At 30.3% G+C, this 21389-nt stretch overlaps 1 protein-coding gene across 2 annotated transcripts in view; it reads left to right on the forward strand.

Moving 5' to 3' along the window:
* Positions 1-21389, forward strand: part of LOC130666774 (single-minded homolog 2) — a 96073-nt gene that overhangs the window by 10412 nt on the left and 64272 nt on the right. Inside the window, exon 1 of one of the 2 annotated variants that reach the window (XM_057468032.1) lies at positions 17054-17319. The exons of the other annotated variant lie outside the window; for it this stretch is intronic. Coding sequence (XP_057324015.1) covers positions 17196-17319 — 124 coding nt within the window. The 5' untranslated portion in view covers positions 17054-17195. Of the gene's footprint in view, positions 1-17053; positions 17320-21389 lie in introns of those variants that run through there. 2 annotated transcript variants of the gene reach the window in all.

The following is a 21389-nucleotide window of genomic DNA, read 5'->3' on the forward strand; positions in this document are numbered from 1 at the left end:
CGAAAATCGAGTTTTCATCAGATGTCGACGTTTTGAGATCCTAGGAGGCTATTCTGACTATTTTCAGAATGATGTCCAAGTGTATGCATGTGTGTGTGTGTGTGTGTGTGTGTGTGTGTAAACTCTTCGTAACTTTTTAACTAATGAACCGATTTGGATGGTTAAGGTGGCAATCGAAAGACCTTGTCAGCCATCAACTTTATTGAAAATTTCAGATTATTTGATACAGCAGACTCGAAAATATTGGCGAATTATGAAAAAACAAATTTTTTTAAAAATTTTTTATTGATTTCTCAGAAACGACTTAAACGATTGACTTCAAAATCTAATCAACTCTAGAAATTAATAAAACGCGTCGATTGCCACCTTACCCATCAAAATCGGTTAATTCGTTCGCGGGATATCGTGGGAGAAAGAAATGCTAAAAAACGGTTTTTTGGAAAACAATAGCATACAAAAGTATTTTGGAGCTCGAAGAGCTTGCAAATGTATTCACAACAATGTTTACGAGCTCCTTAAGCTCGAAAACAGCGGGAAGTTGTAGGGCCGGCCCGCAGAGTCAACCGATAGACAGGTTTTTTTACTATATTTGTATGATGGTAAAAATACGTAGCATAAAAAAATTAAATCTTTTGTGTTAAAACGAAGGAAAATGAGGGATATTTCTATTCCTAAAATACCATTGAAAACTTTCAATTTGACTATTTATCTCACTTGAGTAGCAAAATCCACGAATCTTCCAAACTTTGAGTTTCTTCGACTCCCATTTATTAACTAATAATAAACATTAGCTCATCTTAAGTTAAACTACACGGAGAAAAAAATATTGTTCTTAGAAGTATACTGTATAGTTACAGTAACAATACGCTATAGTTATCTACTAGATTGTTACTGCAACGATCTACTGTATCGTTCTGACAACAATACATTGGATAGCTCTGAGATTTATACGGTATCGCTCTGAGCCCTATCTGACGTCACGCACATTGAAAATTATATGAGATATTTAAAAACTTTTATCATTCATAAATTAATGATAAGCAAATAACTTTGATTAAATAAAATAATTTATAAAACTGATTTATTAGTTAGTTATAGTCTAAATAAATTTTAAATATAGATATAAATATATTTTTTAATTTTTCCAATTTATTTATTATTAAATTAAATAATAATTCAAATCTCATTTGTTTATTAATTATTTTTCTTCTATTTACATATCACATTTAAATTATAAAACATTGACTATATACAATATTTAGATTTTTGGTTATGAATGTATATTTGATTACAAAAAGCATAAAAAAACACTTATCAATAAATATATCAACATAGTTATGGAGATTCGACCCTGTTAATTTATTAATTACCCGTGGGTCCATATTTCAACATCACAATTATTTTTTACACTATTTTTTTTATTAAACGTCTGCTAGCAACAATTATACAATATTCAAAAGTTGGCGCGAAAATGGATGTTTAGTTAGGTTAGACGGTGCCGTGCGAGGTGACGACTACGAAAAGTCGTATAGGGCTCACAGCTATCTAATAGATAGTTACTGGAATGATACGGTATTGTTACCATAAGCATACGTATTGTTGTGGTAACGATCTACGAGTTACTATACTTTAGATCGTTCGAGGAGCAATATTTTTTTTTCCGGGTAGTTAATTGGCAATAGAAAAAGTGGCCTGTAGGTAAATATAACAAAAACCAATAGTTTCACTGAAAAAAAAAAACTTCTCAAGTGTAAATACTTCATTTAAGTACATTTTTTGTTTGTATAGTACCAAGTAAATATTTGTTTAATTATAGTAAATATATATCCCAATCAAGAAATATTTTCTTTATTTTAGAATTTTTGTAATCAGTTTAAGCAATTATAATTTGGTTCAAGTATATCATTACTACGATTAAACCAATACTTACTCGATACTGTTTAAGCATCCATATATTTAAAAAAGTTTTTTTTTCCTTTCAGTGTAAATATTTGCAAACGATAAAGAATTACACCGGCACACAAAAAAAAATAAGTTCTCTGTACTTTTGACGGGACCGATTTATTCCCATGTATTTTGACCCGCTGAATCCGAATCCGAGGTCCGTTTAACCCGTACACCCTCAGATTTTTAGAAAACTTTAAAAACCTCAAAAATACACAAAAATCGACCGTTTTTTAAATTTATAAATTTTTTTAACCCTAACTAAGCATGATTTTTATGTATTTCGGTCCTCCACATACTAACCTGAAGTTTATTTAAAACATTAGCCATTTAAAGTCTGAGTAAATTCCAAAAAACCCCAAAAATTACAAAAAAGCAAAAAAATTCTTAGTATTGTGATGAAAAAAATTTTATAGGGCTAAATAAATAATTATTTTCATGTATGTTTATCTGTCACATATAATTCTCGAACATCCATGGCTCAGACATCTCTAAAATTTTAAATAAATGGCAAAAATTCCCAAAAAATCGAAAAAAATAAAATTTGGTATAACAAAAATCATTTTTTAAATCAAAATAAATAAAAGAAATCATATTGTTCGATCTGTGATATATATATAAAAAATGTTTTGGCCTAAAACATAAAAAAATTTTAATATGCTTCAAAAAATTTTTTTCATCACAATACTAAGAATTTTTTTGCTTTTTTGCAATTTTTTGGGGTTTTTTGGAATTTACTCAGACTTTAAATGGCTAATGTTTTAAATAAACTTCAGGTTAGTATGGGGAGGACCGAAATACATAAAAATCATGCTTAGTTAGGGTTAAAAAAATTTATAAATTTAAAAAACGGTCGATTTTTGTGTATTTTTGAGGTTTTTCAGAGTTTTCTGAAAATCTGAGGGTGTACGGGTTAAACGGACCTTGAATTCGGATTCAGCGGGTCAAAATACATGGGAATAAATCGGTCCCGTCAAAAGTACAGAGAACTTATTTTTTTTTGTGTGCCGGTGTTATTATATATGGCTCTATGAGATCAAAATAAAACCACGAGAAAAAATAGTTGGATCTGATTAAATAGAATCACATCTAAACGGTTGGATATAATTAAATCAAATATTGGCAGGATCCAAGTATATTGTGACAAGGCAACAGTTTTTGTCTTGTAGGTCTGTCGCCCAGTGTAGGCTTTAATTTATATTCTGTCTGAATCTTTACGTTTTATCAGATTAACCATACACCAAATTTTAAGAGTTGCGGTTTTAACTTCCCGCTGAGAAAATTGTAAATTTTCAAATATTCGGGAAGTTATTGTTTTCACCCCGATTTTTGAAAACCAAGTTTTCATCAGATGTCGACGTTTTAAGATCCTAGGAAGCTATTCCGACCAGATTTAGAATGAAGTCTAATCGTCTGCGCGCGTATGAGTGTGTGCATGGGTGTGTATGTGTGGATGTAAACTCTCCACATGTTTTTGATGAATTAACTGATAAAGATGGTTTTTGTGGCAATTAATAGAGTTTGCTGGCCGTCTACTTTCACAAAAATTTCAGTTTGGTCGATTGAATAGACTCTAAGATATAGAAGAAATACAAAAAAAAATATTACTTATTTTAGTTTTTTTGAAATTGATCGGAAACGGCTCGATCGATCGATTCTTAAAGTCAAATCAGCTTTAGAACAATAAAACGCGCTTTAGAGCTTAATGAAACTCATTAAAATCTTTATTTTCATCACCAATATTGATTTCAGCCTGAATACATTTATTTTATTGACCACAATCGGGAATATAAATTTAAAAAACGCTTGTTCATTAAGGATTTCCGATTCTTGAATTTTCCAACTTTAACAAAAAACGTAACTTGTTTGGGCTTGAGAAGCTCATAAAAAACAATTGCATGCAAAAGTATTTTCCAGCTTCTTGAGCTCGAAAACAGCGGGAAGTGTGTCGTCTGTCTCGCAGGGCCAACCGTTGCCTGAATTTTTTAAATAATTTTTGTTACTTTGAATTTCCGTAGTCGAAAATAAGACATAATGTTATTTGAGCTCGAAGAGCTCAGAAATACAAATGTACTGAAGACTACCATCGCGCTCGAAAATTCATTAACAATAATATATCCGAATTCAAGGAACTCGAAAATGGCAGTAAGTTTTGAGGCTGGCACGCAGTCGATCATTCTCTAGATTTGTTTTTTTTTTTTTTTCGTAATTGTAAGGGTACATACATACTGAGACCTGATTAGTCTTCGAAATTGCTCAAAAAAAGTTTTTCTTCACTTTCTCTTTCAATGTATTTTAAGGTTATCGATTTGTTTAAGAGATTGACGTTTTATAATGTATGTCGATTCCCCCACATTCCTCAATCAAAAATAAGTTTTTTTTTGTTGAATACTTATTTCATTTTATTTATATTATGAATGCATGACTATATCTATTTTTGTTCATATTTTACAAACATAAGTTTACTGTTTTTTTTTCCGCGTGGGTTACTTTGTTATTTATACTTGAAAATAAACTATACACTTCCTGAAGTAATCAAATGATCATGTCGTTTAAATCGCTAAGGTCCGTGCAGTATAATGGAGAATGGAAAATAAATACAATGTAGTCTAAACATGCTACATTGTTTTGTATTGTTTTCAGCAACATTTACATTCAGTAATTTTTGACGTATAAATATAGTCGTGTATATAACACTGCATGAATATTGGGAATCTTAATTTTATATACACTGAAAGAAAAAAATGTATATATTCAAGAAAAAACACTTGAATTAATTATCTTAGTACCTTAATAGTGCCAAGCAATTATAATCATCAATATAGTAAAATAATTACTTTCTTTAAGTATTTCATTTATTTGTTCAATACCAAGAAAAAATTTGATTTTATCAAAAAAATATTATTAGACATGGCTTTCTTAGTAGATTTTTCACAGAAATCTGGTTATTGCATTTGTGCTCATGGTAAAATTTTCAAATGATATTGTCATAACCTAACATATAATATATATATATATATATATTAGGGTGGCGCAAAAAAATCGACTATTTTTTTTTTTCGATCTTGTATGAAAAGACGGTTGAGGTGGCAATCGGCGCGTTTTATTGAGGTCTAGAGCTGATAAAATTTTAGGAATGATTGGTTGAGTCGTTTTGACGATATTTGCAAAAAATCGTTTTCTAGTGTTTCTTTCGTCGACGATATCTTTTGAACGGATTATCTGATTGAGACGTTCTTGATGACAATCGAAAGATTTTATCGAGTTCGAGAGCTGAGTAGATTTTGGAATTGATCGATCAAACAGTTTTCACAATATCCAAAAAAAACGAAAAAAAAATTTTTTTTTTTTCGTATTTCTTAAATATCTCAAAGTTTATTTGACTAAATGGACTAAATTGTTTTTGAAAATGGGGTGAAACCAATAACTTCTCGAATTTTTAGAAAATCGTCGATTTTCTCAGCGGGAAGTTAAAAAATCGGTCTATCGGTTGACCCTGCGCGCCAGCCCTAAAACTTCCCGCTGTTTTCGAGCTCCTTGAGCTCCTTGAGCTCGAAAACTTTGTCGTGAATACATTTTCAAGCTCTTCGAGCTCGAAAATACTTTTGTATGCCGTTCTTTTCGAAAAAAATAGTTTTCTACCATTATTTCTCCAACGATATCTCTCAAACGAATAAATCAATTGAGACGGTTGAGGTGGCAATCGACGCGTTTTATCAAGTTCTAAAGCTGATCAAATTTTGAATTCGATTTATTGAGTCGGTTTGAGATATTTCAAAAAAAATTTTTTTTTAATTCTTTCGACAACGGTTTCTCTTGAACGAATGAACCGATTTTGATGGTTGAGGTTGCATTCGACGCGGCTTATAAAGCTTCAGAGCTCAGTCGATTTCGGAATCAATCCATCGAGCATATAAAAAAAAAACATTTTTAAAAAAATTTTATTTTTGGAATATCTCTGAACCAGCCCTACTGATCAAGCTTAATTTCTCACAGCTTCAAGATATTGACAAGCCGCGTCGGATGACACCTTAAAGTTCAAAATCGGTTTATCCGTTCGAAAGATACAGGTATTTACATACATACGTACATACAGACATACATATACTCGGACATCATCTTGAAAATAGTCAGAATAGCTTCCTAGGACCTCAAAACGTCAACATCTAATGAAAATTTGATTTTCGTAAATCGGGCCGAAACCAATAACTTCCCGAATTTTTGATAATTTACAATTTTCTTAGCGGGGAGTTAAAACTTAACTTCTCGCTAAGAAAATCAATGATTTTCAAAAAATTCGGCAAGTTATTGTTCTCACCCCGATCTTTGAAAATTGAGGTTCGATCAGAAGTCGACGTTTTGAATGTGTGTGTGTGTGTGTGTGTGTGTGTGGGTAAGTATGGGTGTAAACTCTTTATATATTTTTTCCTTCCACTTGGCTTACTTTTAATTTCGTTATGTCCGCAATGATTTATCAAAGTCAAAAAAAATTCCTCAATTTTGTTTTACCGCCAAAAAATTGTGAAAAAAAAAAAAATTTGAAAAAAAAATTTTTTTTCAATTTTTTTTTCGATAATCAATGTTTTTGACCAAAGACATTGAGATTATCGGTGAAAACAACATTTTGAAATTGAAAATATGAACAAAAACCGAGAAACTACCAATTATGGTGATTTTTGGCGAAAACTATAAATTTAACCCGGGTCAAAAATAAAACTTGATTTAGACTTGGTTTAGCAAGTCGTATTTGGAGCCGTTTTTCACAAGGGAAACTCGACTTTTTTTACGGAGGTATGAAATTTATTAAGTTATCGCCTTGGTTTAGACTTAACTGGCTTACTTAGTCACGATTTAAGACGAAAAAGTTTAAATTAAATCGAAATTGACCTGGTTTAGACTTATTCGACTTAAATTTTAAGACGAAAAAGTCAAGATCAAGTCGAAATTAACTTGGTTTAGACTTATTCGACTTAAAATGTTAAGGCGAAAAAGTCTAAATCAAGTCGAAACTGACTTGATGTAGACTTATTCGATTTAAGTTATGTCGAAAAAGTCAGAACTAAGGTGAAATAATTTTTATATATTAAGGCGAAAGTAAGGTGAATAAATGACTTTTTTTCGGCTTGGTTTAGCAAATCAAAAGTAATGTGAATGACTATCGTGCTCAAAGGAAAGACGAATAAGTTGAAACTAAGATGAAAAAAAGTTCAAAAAGTTGAAAAAAGTTAAATTTAAGTCGAAAAAGTCGAGATCTTATCAAAAAATCGTCGGCAAATCGATAACTTCAAAAGAAAATAAGGCGAAGCGAGCCTGGATCAAGTTTTATTTTTGACCCGGAAACGCTTCGGACCACTAAGAAAGAAAAATTGTATTCATGTTGAAAATCACTCAAAAATTTGGAATTTTTTTTATACTCCTTAATTTTGGTGACCAGTGTAGTAGCTGAAACTATAATTTCTCAGTAGTGGTTACTATATTTATATTGTGATGATTATTACGTCGAATTAGGCTTGCTAACTATCGAAGTATGATTGTCATAACAATTGTCTTCTGAACATGCCGAATAAGAAACTGTTAAATTTACTACTAAATAGTCACCTTAACTATACTTTTCTGTTACTGTTAACTAATATCATATCAGTTAACAAAACTGCAGTTAATAGTGGAGGTCTCATTCAACTATTTTTTTTATAGTTCAGAAAATCATTTTTTTCTCTCAGTGTGCTATGCCACCATAACATTCCAAACCAGAATAATATCTCCGTGTATGCGAATCAAGAAATTCTTACTATGTAATATAAAAATATATTTTCTATGTTTACATCGTGAAATTTTCTTGGCCAACATTGGATGAATTCCTATGCAAACCTAGGAAAATCACCAACTTTTTTTTCTCCGAGAAGAATTCAATTCCGAAAAAAAACTTCTTAACTCAAATAAAATTTGTTTTCTGCATGGATAAGAAAATGAACTTGTCAAGCACCAGTTCAATTTTTGGGATATCAAACTGATTTTTAGGAGCATTTTTATAGGTCTCAGAGTAACTTTGAAGACAGTAAGACCTAAAAAGAAATGTTTTTTATGATATACCTTTATTTATATATGAACAAAATACATGTATAATTGTGAAAATTATGGTGAAATTAGGTAGAAATTTCACTATGAAGATAAGTGCAGTAGCTAACTTTCTAAGAAACCTACAAATAGATTCACAGATATTAATAATTCGTGCCTCAAACTGAGACATCAATAGATAAATACAACTATTCATAGATATAATCAGTTTCAAAGAAGATAATCTCGTTCTCGATAAGACATGCTTAAAATAAATCTAATAATTCATGTAATATGAACTGTTATTCGAGTAATTACATTGAAAAAATAAAAATTTATTACCCGAAAAGAAAATTATGATAACTACGGAAAGTCGTATAGAAGGCTCACAATTATCTAACAGATTGTTAGATCGTTACACGAACGATACAGTATTCTTACTATAAGCATAGGTAAGACCGGGGTACGACGGCCCCCTTAAGTCGATAATTATTTTTTATTGCTTTTAATCTATAGGTCAACCTAATTTGGTCCTTTCTGAAGCAAATCCATTAAGGTTTTATCAAAACTCAAAAAAAAATTTTTTTCTGGGGCACGACGGTCCTTCTTCAAAAAAAGCTTAAAAAAAATTTTTGTTTTTTTTATTGAAAAAAAAAAATTTCAACTACAAATATACTATTTCCGTACCTTTATAATCCCATGGACTTCAAATTTATTAGAAAAAAAATTTATGTAGCTGATGTAACCAGTCTTATTGAAATTTTTATTTTTTTATTTTAACCACAATATAATCTGTCGACCTATAAGAGCTTTAATCAATAAACTTTTCAAATTCATTTTAGTTTAGAAAAAAAAAATTTTTTTTCTGTATAGCAAATTTCTTTTTAGGTGGCCCATTATGCCCAGATATCTCAAATCAGCTTAAAATATTTTTAAAACATCAGAAGTATCATGATTTGACCGAAAATGGAAAAAAAAATTTTACAAAATTTTTTTGGGAGGGGCGGGGGCGCCGTGCCCCAGGGGGGCCGTAGCACCCCGGTCTCCCCTATACGTATTTTTGTGGTAACGATCTGCGAGTAACTATACTTTAGATTGTTCGAGGAGCTCTATTTCTTTTCCGTGTAGTATTTTATATAAGTTATAAATAATAACCATTTAACTTTATTTTTTTAAATATGGGGTATCATTAAAATCATTAAAATATCAAATATCCTTAAAAAACAAAAAATCCAAAATTTCTTTTCTCGAAAAAACCGATCGGGTAGTACTGGACTGATATTGCCTAACCATCAGAAGAACTTTTATTAAGCTACAACTCCTTTATAGAAATAAAATTGTTGTTTTTTGATTTAAAAAATTAAATAAAAAATTTTTGGGAATTTTCAAAAAATTGTTTTTGCTTTATTGAAAGATCAATTCAATTCTTTTGACTTTATTGTCTCCTGACATTAGTCAACACGAAATAGAGTAAAAATTTCAGCCCCCATTTTATCCTAAAAACAGTAGACTGTTGAGGCGTTGAGGTTCTAGGACGATATTTGGACAATTTTCAGATATAGGTCTGCTCGCACTTGCATGTTTGTTGGTATGTGTGAAGCTTTCTATAACTTTCAAAGTAATTAACCATTTTGAGTGGTTCTTGCAGCAATCGATAAAGTTAATCAGCCGTCAACTTTCCTGGCAATTTCAGGGCATTCAATTAAATAGACTCTGAGATAGTTAAAGAATAGAAACAAAATAAGAAATTTTTTGTTGTAGGTCTTTTTTTAATTTCTCAAAAACGACTTAATTAATCGATTCCAAAATCTTATCATCTCTAGAACTCAATAAAACTGTTGATTGCCACAAGAACCATTTCAATCGAGAAGTGTCGATGCCGAAAAATTTCAAAAATAACAATTTACCTTAATTTATCTAGATACCTCATAATGTAATGTATAAAATGTTTAAAAAAAATTAGTTTGGAAAATTTTTCAAACGAATTTTCGGTCGAAAAAAAAATTACCTTCAGAGAATTTATCTCTCAAGATGATTTCTTCTTACTCCAAAACAACTTAGGTCTTCCTGAGAATTTTCTCCTGAGAATTCCGATATAATTAGAGTATACTCATTATATATAATTTTTATTATATAATTCGGGTATAGTTTAGCTTGTACAAAATTTATATAACTCAGAGTATACTAAATTATAAATTTTACTTGTACTGATAAAGTATAATCAAGTATATCAAAACAGCAAAAAATCGTAGCATGAAATTATATTGAGAGCTATGTATTGAAATATAATTTTATACATACAATTATAATTTGAGATATACTTTTCACCTATACACTTTATTCATGCGGGTTAATTCAAAGCTCCGTTCTTTTTTTGTCTTGAGTACTTACATTGAATCTTGTCCAAATCCATGCGATTCCTTGAGATTAGTTGTATAACACAAAAATTTTAAAACTCAAGTTTTTAAATTATTTTTGATTTTCGAATGTCGTAGTTCAAGGCAAGACAATTTCCTGAGCCCGAGAGCTCGAAAATTTATTTACAACAATGTTTTCGAACTCATGAATCCCAACAGCGGAAAGGTTTGGAAGAAAAAGATTTATATCTTTACGTGTTACTTGACCCGGAAACAGTAAAAATCAAGTGGGCAACTTGTAATACCAAAAGTATGCGCTCATCATTTGCTAATATGTATATTTTACATACACTCTCTGAAATTGTTGGGCGTATTTGTAGAAAAAAGTTTTTTATTGGAACACCCTAAGAATGTATAGCTAAACATATAATGAGTTGCTGGAATGTATATACACGTTTTGCAGCTCCTTTGTTACTCTTAACACCCTGATTTGATTTATGAGTCTACGTGCGTTAATCTACAAAACTACAGCTTAACTTTCATATCGGTCACTCACATTTACACAATCGTATACTATCCTTTCGTTATTCCGGTCCTTGTCCTTGAACCCTATTAAATATTTTTTACTTAGCTTTTTCAGATAAAAAAAATTCCGAATCTATACAATAATTCTAATACCTGGAGTTAATACAAGCGAGCTGTAACAACGCATACCTAAGTGCATTTGAAACCATATATAAGTAAAAGGTGGAGCCTATAGTTTTTGAACCCCAACTCTATTTCGACGTTTCAAGCAGAAAACTTTTCATTTCCATATTTGCCACTAAATTCTTTTATGTCTATTTTGCTACGAAAACTTTAAACTAATGTATGTTTTTTTTATGATTTCTGAAAATCATTCAAGGATCGAGTTGGGAAGTATTCAAGCAAGTCCGTTTATATTTACATATTTTTCTTTTGATTGTGATCATAAATTGAACTAATGCTTTTAACTGCAGCATATATAAACCCTCGGCCATTCATAAAAAAAGCCATTCGGGAAACGAAATGAAAGTAGATTTCTCATTAAATATTTATTAATTTTTAAGCTTTTCGTTAAGAATTCATTCAAGAACAAATTTTTTTTAACATTATTCATACATTTCAAGGCCATCAGAATATGTAGAAAAAATAGTACGAATGGCGAGTTGAGTAAAGGAAATTGACGCTATAATAATAAAAGCTTTAAATTCTTTTGATCGATCATAATGAATTATAATAATAAAATAATTTTGAGACTTCAATTTTAATAATTCGAGTAATATACACTTATCCAAAAAATTAAAGGAACAAGAAAATTTTATAAATTTTTTAGTGATTTTTGGAAGGCTGTATTTTCGTGAAAAATGATCGCATCGAAAAAATTAAAAAAGCAAATTGAAGCTTGAAATCTCTAGTTTGAAGATCTTCCAGCAAAATATTTTTTTGAGCCACGGTTTTTGCGGAATCATAAGAAAAAAATCGAGACCAAATTTTTCTAAATTTTTTGGTTTTGTTTTTTAGGTCTACAATTTGCTTTTTAGGGCTACAATTTGCTTTTTTTTGTTTCTCTGTGCGACAATTTGCTGCTGAGATATCAGCCTTTAAATGAAAAAGGAGCCTTTTGTCTTTGATTATTGATATCTCAGCAAGTAATGGTCACACAGTAATTTAAAAGGCAGTTTAATAAACTTGAATAAATTCCCTACAAGCTCCATTTTCGATTTTTTCAAAAAAAAAATTTTTTTTCATACTTGATATCCATTTGAAAAACCCACAAAAAATGGCCATTTTCTGGTTTTTTAGTCAACTGATCGCTACTCTGCAAATATTGATAAAAAAAAAATAATGTTGCCAGGTAATTTTACAGCTTAATGTACCCCCAAAAACCCTGGAAATTTTCAGATTGATCCATTGAACCGTTTGTCCGGTCCGATTGCTCAAAGTTTTGCAAAACAATTAAAGGAACAAGTTTTGTTCCTTAAATTGTGTAATCGTTACCAAAATGAAAAAATTAATTTTTTTCGGATTTTCTTTCATTTTTGCGTTGGTTATTCAGTAAATGTAAGGTGAAGAGAAAAAAAAAAAAAAATTTCCGAAAAACGAAAAAATAAATAACCCCCCGAATGAAACGTAAAAAAAAAAAAATGTTAAAAAATTCTTGTTTGGTCTCGTTTTTTAGAAATAGTATATTACACTACAAGGGAAGAAAGTTGAAATTCCTGCCCTGTGTGATAAGATGCCCGAGGCGAAGCCGAGGGCATCATGACACACAGGGCAGGGCTTTCAACTATCTTCCCGTGTGGTGTATACGATTTTTCTTTATACCTGGTCGAAAGTACGTTTATTAATTACATTTTTGAATACTATAAACAATACAACCACGTTCTGCCTTCAGCTGACAGGTCGGCCATGTTTTTTTTATTTGCTCCCTATTGACGCGCCTCTTTCGGACATACATAAAACTTTAATTTTTTTCCATCTCTCTTTTTTTTTTTGTTGCGTTTTTGATGCCTGCCCCGCGACATTTGAAAGCACGAGCGAAGCGAGTGCGTCTGGTCGGCGGGGGCAGGCATCAAAAACAAAACAAAAAAAAGACATAATTATACTTATAAAAAATAAAAAATAATTATTTTTTTTCGAAAGAAATAAATTTATGCCTATGAACAAGATTTTTTTCCTGCCAATAAATAATATATAAATAAATACATAAACTTTCAATAATTAACTTCGCCTCTGCATCAAAATCTTTTATCACCTCATCCTCGTCCATAGATTCATCCGATGAAACTTTTTCATTCATCTTATTATTGTAATTACACTGTTTAATTAAAATATTACATACAATGAGACACAAAAATACTGACGCATATATAAAGCAACGATCTACGACGTTATCATGAAAAATTTTATTTATAAAGTGGTAGATGATCACTAGATGGCAGCAACCGGCTGTTTCTGTAGGCGCGTGTAACTCCACCAGGAGAGGGAAATAAGACTTTAGGCCTCAAAATTAGGGAGGGAAGTGCGTACTTTCGACTAAGGTATAAAGAAAATTTTTTTTTTTCCCCTGTGGCCCTGTGGCCCAGCCCCTAAACTTCCCGCTGATTTTGAGCTTAACGAGCTCGAAAATACCTTTGCTTCCCTTGTTTTTAGGAGCTTTTCATGCTCAAAATAGTTACGTTTTTTGTTAGAATTTGAAATTTTAGTTTCGAAAATAATTAATGAATAGACGTTCTTAAATATTTATTTACAATTATGGTAAATAAAAAAAAAAAGTATATTTAGGTAAAAATCAATGTAGGTGATCGAAGTAAGAATTTAAACGAGTTCTTGACTCATATACTAGAGCGTTAATACATGAAATATTCGAGAAAACAACCGAAAACGGTGTTTTTTTAATTTTTTTGTCGATAATTTTATTTAAACTGAAGAATGAGTTCCATTATATCACAAGGCGGTCAAGAAAGACCATCAAGTCGAAGAGTTGTTATGATTTTGAATACATTATAGTACATTATACTGTGATTTACTTGGGAAAAATGGCATATAAAATTATGTTTATTAAACTTTTCGACGCCAATAGAGTTTGAGCGAACCCGAGTCAAAATTAAAACACTAATTCGAGCCTCAAAAACCTCATTTCTTTTGATGTTGTACCTACCGCTGAATGTGAAATACTATTTTGACCCTCACTATACTCAAAATAGGGTATGGAGGCCGAAATTCATGTTTTAGAATAATATTTTCAACCTCCAAAACCTAAGATCGCTTTAAAACCCTATTTTTCGGTACTTCAGCATACGTAAGTATAAGTAGGTTAATTTTACGATTTCATGGAACATAGAATTTCGTCAATCTACAATTGAAAATATTAACTAAGTCCCGTTTTCGACTTAGAATTTTTCAACTTTATGCGCTCCATAAAATTTTCCAAGTTTTTACTTTAACTTTGAATGCGAAGTACTGAAGTTGAAAAATTCGGTTAAAATAATTTAATATATTAATTATGTATAGTTATTCCCATCGAAAAAAAAAAAAAATTCGACTTGCGCAGGAACCGAACTGCGGACCTGACGCTTGAATGACTAATTCTTTACCCGTTTTCCTTCGAGACATGTTTGGACAATTGAGTTTGTAATAACTACAAGTAATGCAAATCGTATACATGATCGATTCGTAATGAACTACATTTTTTATTAAATTTATAAATTATGAATTATGGGCGACACAATCTTCGATAGATTCATCATACCAGTATCCAAATTGGTATTGCTCTGATCAACATTCAGGATTATACACCACTCAACATTATAATTAATATCCTCCAGTTCAAAATTTTAATGAGAACAATAAGGTATTTATGCAGCGTGATCCTAAAGACTGTGAATACCAATACCACAATCAGAGTACTTCGTTGATTAGCGATTCTGGGAACTCAAATTTTACAATTCTATAATATTCAAAGGAGTATAGTTTCTTAACATAAATTTTAATTTTATTTGCATGTTTGTTTATTTGTTTGTTTATTTAACTGAAGTTTTATAAAAATTATTTGTTTTCTCAACTTTGAATAAAAATATATAATTGAATAATTAAAATCATTGCATTTTATATTATTTCTGGTGTTCGATTTTCGCGTCTTCTTTTTCTAAAGTAATTTGATAATTTTAGTTATATTTTGTTCAAATTTCTGAAAATTATAATTAATAAATAAAAAAATAATTTTTAAATTTTAAATTTTTCCCGCTCCCGGCAGCCATTTTGATTTCCATTCCTTCTCCTTTCCCTTCTTTCCCCGCACCTGATTCAAATTGTAGGCTTTGGAGGGTCATTTTAGGGTTCTGTAATACTAATTTCAGCCTAAACTTGGTAAAAGCGGACAAAAATACCAAGTTTAGGCTGAAATTAAGGTTTCGTTGTACAGCTTGGGCTTATCTAAAAAACTAATTTCAGCCTCCTTACCCTCGAGTAGAATTTGGAGGCTGAATCTAGTTTTGTAATTTTGACTCGGGAATAAATCAATTTTGATGTTTAATGTGGCAATCGAAGCGTTATGTTGAGTTCTAAAGCTGTTTAAAATTTCAAATTGATCGGTTTAGCCGGCTTAAAGATATTTGGAAAAAACTGTTTTTAGCATTTTTTCTCCTTTTTTACTCTCTAAACATGAGTTAGTGGAAACTTCATTAATTACGTTAGTGAAGCAGTATTCACTTCATAATCAGTGTATTTAAATAAGAAATTAGTGAATTCTCACTAATAAATTTAGTACTATAATTTTCACTAGCAAATTAGTGATTTTCTCTACTGAACTAGCGATATTTTCATAATTTCTACGTGAAACTGTTATTCACTTCTTAATTGATGAATTTTACAATTTCACTAGTAACTTTAACTAGCAAATAATTAAATATTTTACTAGATATAAATATAATAAATGATTATGGTACTATTTTTAAAAATTTGAATAAAAAACTTTCAAAATAAAAAAAATAGAAGTACAGAACAATAATATATTTATATGAAGAGTACGTCAATCATAACATCACGGATTTATTGTTGGTATTAGTTATTGTTTGGTATCATAACGAATATACTATTTACACTCACGCGATCACATGCGTAGGTCAGCGCAGTGGATAGCATCAAAGACTTTGAATCGGAAGGATGCAGGTTCGAGCCCAGCAGTCACTGGGATTTTTTCATCAATCAAAATCATATATGCTTCCTCTAAGTAATGATTCTAATACATTAATCACATTTCGGATCTAATTAAAATTGTCTTAAATTTTTTTTCGCAATATAATATTTTTTTTCACCGATGAAATCAGTGGATTCCCCATACTCACTTTTCAATTTAGTGGATTCTCATATTCACTTATCAAACCAGTGAATTCCAATATTCACATATTTATTTAGTGAATATTCACTAATTCTGTGTGGTATGATTGTAGCATTGACAATTAGTGAATATTCACTTAAAATTAGTGAAAAATCACTAATTCATATTTAGAGAGTACGATATCTCTCGAGCGAATCAACCGATTTTGATGGTTGAGGCAACAATTGACAAGTTTTATGCCACCCTAGAACTGATTAAATTTTGAAATTGATCGATTTAGCTGTTTCAAAGTTGTTTGGGAAAAACTATTTTTTACCATTTTTGTCCCTCGCGATATCTCTTGAACGAACTAATCGATTTTGATGGTTGAAGTGGCAATCGACGCATTTTGTTGAGTTCTAGAGCTGATTCGATTTTGGAATCAATCGATAAAGTCATTTCTGATCATTTTTTTCCCGTGCAATACAGCCCTCACTAATATTTTGGTTTTAAAAAATTTTATGCGAATTTAGTTCTCCTCTCTTACCCACAAACAATAAAATAAAGTATTAATAAATTATAAATCTGTTTTAAATTTATCATTAAATTTTGTGTATCTTTTTAATCCTGTTCTATGTATGAGATAGTTTCAGAAAATCATAATATTGCACTTCAATGGAAGTTCTCCCTTCTTGGTTTACTATAAGGGTGGAGCTTAAGATAGCGGGTGTGGCCTATTTACTGACTACCCTTCATTGATTGAAAAGGGGGAGTAGAAGGAGAGTTTACTCCTGAAATCCCGCTAGGAGGTCTCTCTAAAGATATGAGAACTAAGTTGTGCCCCTAGCTCGTCAGTTAACGGAACAATTTTTTTTTCACTGTGGCCACTTGCCGTATATTTATGTTTGTTAACAAATGATAACATTAATTAGGAGCTTATATTCAATAAATTGTAAATTCTTGTTAGTAAAATAAACAATACATCAATAGTTAAGAAAGTGATGGCTCCCATGGTTGAACAGTGTGGACGTAATATATATAAGAGTGCATTACACAGTGATCCTTACATTTCGGTTTTGAAACGCAAGCACGCTGTTCGAAGACTTGAACTGCCGTTTGGTGGAGGTAATCAATAAAGAAATAATTATATTATGCGATTTAATGCATTCATTTTCACTTGATTAATATTATGATTGGATTGTAATTACAAGCAAAAAGATAAGTTATTGCTATTAAATACGAGAATAAATTCTAAGTTGAAATCTTTGCTACAGTTAAGCGAAGATATTTCAACAGTTACACATTTTAAAAATTAATTGTTTGGAAAAAAAATCGCAATTTGAGTGAAAAGTTGATGAATTTTTTTATATCGCATTAAAACTGTATCGAAAATTGTTCGCTTTGATTATTATATCAGCCAAATGACAGATTTCATCTGTAAAAAAGTGCCGTGAATATATGCACTGATTGCAGTAAAAATTTTAAGGTCAAAACATTTATCAAGTATCTAAGCGGCACAAAATAAAGTCGTTAGCTTCATGTTAAATTTAAATCAATCAATACTTGTTGATATCTTGTTAAATCCAATTTAACAAAAATCTATAACGTTTTCTTTAGCTGTGCTTACTGCAAAAATTATTCGCGAACTTAACGGAATCATTCACTTTATCGAAAATTCTTTGGATTAACAAAATATTTGTTGAATTATGCCGAGACGAAATTTCAGGCCTGTTTTGATCGTAATTTTATTCTATACATTTCAGACACATATTTGACGATTAAAACGGATCTCTACTGTATTAGTATCTATACGATATCACGCCTGGTTTCATCGTAACTAGGGGAGTTTGGTCCACTTTTTACTGTTTTACGATCAAACCAGGCTTGAAATGATAATAATAATAATAATAGCCATCTTTAAAAGTCTCTAGCAAGCGTGGGTTCGAATCCCACCTAGATTATTTAATTTTTTTTTTCTTTCATTTTATAACAACCCGGGAAAAAATTATTTAATAATTGAAGATTTAATAAATTCCAAAGAAATCTTATAGAATTCCCTAAAATTTTACGGACAGTAATTATTTTTGAAATTAATTTTAAATCGCAAAAAAAAAATTTCATCTAGACAATTTCTATAATCTATTGGGTGGGGATATTTACTGAGAGTGACCGAAAGTATATGTGATGTTGATGATAAAATCCCTGGTATCTGCTGGTCTCGAACCCGGATCCATCCGATTCTAAGTCTTTGCTGCTATCCACTGCGCTGACCTACGTGCGTAATCGTAATGAAGCAAATGGTATATTTATTGAAATATGAAAAACCGTTAAGATCACGATTTTATGGTCGACTCCATAATTTAAATTCGGAGTAAAATATATTATTCAATAAACTACTTTTAGGGAGATTTATAAATAGAATAAATTGAAAATATTTTTTAAGTTCAGATGTTGTTATCACACAGAAAAAAAGGAAATCTTAAAACAAGAAATAAAATGTTTTCGAAATTTTTTTCTTGAACCAAGCAAAATTTCTTACTTTATTGAAGTAAAAAATTATTTGGATCAAGAAATTATTTCCTTTGCACACGGAGAAAAATGTTGGTTCGAAACCTACCAATTTTTATTATGCTGTCGACGAAACTTGAAACAGGAAGGGAAGCATCTAAAAAATTATTATGCTCATATGAAAAATTATTATGCTGTATCATAATGCTTACTACGCGCGAGACACTTATCGATAAGATTTAATAAAAATTACTTCCATACATTATAATAATTGTGATGCGACATAATAATTTTTCGTATGAGCACAATAATTTTTTGGATGCTTCCCTTCCTGTTTCAAGTTTCGTCGACAGCATAATAAAAATTGGTAGGTTTTGAACCAACATTTTTCTCCGTGCAGAAGACATAATTTTCTTAGTCTGAAACATAAATTCTTTAAACCAAGAAAAAACTTTCTTGGTTCCAAAAACTTTTTTGTTGGTTCGAGATTTTTTTTTCAATTCAACAAATTTTTTTTTTGGCTGAAAATTGTTACGTTTTTAAGTCAAGAAAAAATATCTTGAGATGAAACGAAAAAGTTTTTAAACCATGAAAAATAATGTTTTAAACCAAGAACAAACTTTCTTGGGCCAAGAAATGTTTTTTTTTGTCGCAAACAAAAAAAAATTTTTCAGCCAAGAAATTAATTTTTTTAATTAAGCAAATAAATTTATCGAGCTAAAACATTTTATTTTTTTTTCATTTTTTTATTGGACAATTTTTTTTTTGTTTAAATATTACAAACAAAGCTGTGAAGCAAATAAATACTGCATCAGAAGCATTTATAAGGGATCGGCCAGTTTCGCAATAATTTAACACAAATTGAGAAAAAACAATTATCGCTTAACCCAGGAATCGAACCCAGATCGATTCGGCGCCACGCGAGAGCTTTACCAATTAAGCCATCCCAGCCTTTGTCGGAATGCGTTTACTTTGCCCACATATACTGAGCCATAATGGCTTATGGTCAGTCACATTTTTAGATCCTAAACACAGAATTAATATTACAAATGTTATGCCAATAATTTAGAAAAATGTTAGTTTTGACATTTTACCAAAATACTGAACGGATCGTATGAATCGTTCATAAATAAAGTTCGACATAAAAATAAAAAAGTTTTAAAAACAAAAAAACAAATTTAATTACAAAAAAAATTGAGAAATTATTCAATATTATTTAATTAATTTATTATAATAATATAATTTAGTTATTTAATTTTTAATTTATTTAAAATAAAAAGGTAGACTCAAAAACCATTTGCTACGCTAGTGTGAGAAAGAGAGAGAAGGGGGAGTATTCATTCCTTAGGATGCGAAGGAGGGAGCATCTATGAGTGAGAATCCAAGAGAAAACTTTCTTGGCTTGAGACTCTAGTAATCTTGGTTTGAGATTTTTCGTGTGATTGGTCAGAGAAAGTACACTATACTCGAACCAAGAGTTTAAATTTCTTAAATCAAATCCCTTTATTTTTAGTTCGAGTTCGTACCGTTTATTGTTTCAAAACATCATAGTTCTTTAATTAAGTGTATAACTTTCTTGGACTAAATATTTTTATTTCTTGGTTTAAGTGAGTAACATACTTAGGTTGAGAAAAATTATTATTAAACTAAAAACTGCAAGTTTTTAAAACAAGTAATTCTATTATTGGACCAAGTATGAAATATGTATTGGCTTAAGAATTTTTTTTCTTAATTGAAGATTTAAAATTCAAGAAATTATTTCACTTCAATCAAGAAATTTCCGGTATTCATTCCACTCGCTGAAATATTTCTTGGTTGAAGAAAAATTTTCTTGAGTCAAGATTTTTTTTTTCTGTGCATAATTGATATGATTTTTTAATAGTTGGGCGAATTTTCTAAAATTTCATACTATTGTGTAAAAACTTTTATTTTCATGACGATTTTTTTGCTAGCCATTCAAAATTTTCAAAAATTTCGTACTATTTAGGGGACTATCATGAAAATCAATCAAATTTTAAGCTTAAATGAAATTCATCACCATGAAAAAAATCTGGGCATCGGTTGGCCCTGCGGGCCAGCCCCAAAACTTCCCGCTGTTCGCGAGCTCAAGGAGCTTGAAAACATCACTGTGAATATATTCTCGAGCTCTTCGAGCTCGAAAATGCTGTTACATGCAATCATTTTATTATGAGCCTTTTAATCTCTAACAAGTTACGTTTTATGCTAGAGTTTGAAATGTTAAGAATCGAAAATCATTAATGAAGAAGCGGCTTTTAAATTTTTATTATCGATTATATTCTCTGAAATAAATGTATTGAGGCAGAAATCAATGTCAGTGATCAAAATCGTGATTTGAATAAGTTTTGACTTAGGTCAGAGGAATAATAGATAGAATATTCGAGAAAAACATTAACGACTGGGTTTTTTCAATTTTTTGCTGACGATATCTTTAAAACTAAGGAACAAGTTATATGACATTATCTGATAATCGAGAGAGACTATAAAGAAAAAGAGTTGGTATGATTTCAGACACATTTTAGCACGTTATATTTTGATTTATCCGGAAAAAATAACATTTTATGTTATTTTTTTAACTTTTCAGCGCCTATATCTTTTGAACTAATCAACCGATTTTGACGTTTGAGGTGGCAATCGGCGCGTTTTCTTGAACTCTACAGTCGATTAAA

The sequence above is a fragment of the Microplitis mediator genome, chromosome 4, assembly GCF_029852145.1.
Source record: "Microplitis mediator isolate UGA2020A chromosome 4, iyMicMedi2.1, whole genome shotgun sequence".
Lineage (NCBI taxonomy): Eukaryota > Metazoa > Arthropoda > Insecta > Hymenoptera > Braconidae > Microplitis > Microplitis mediator.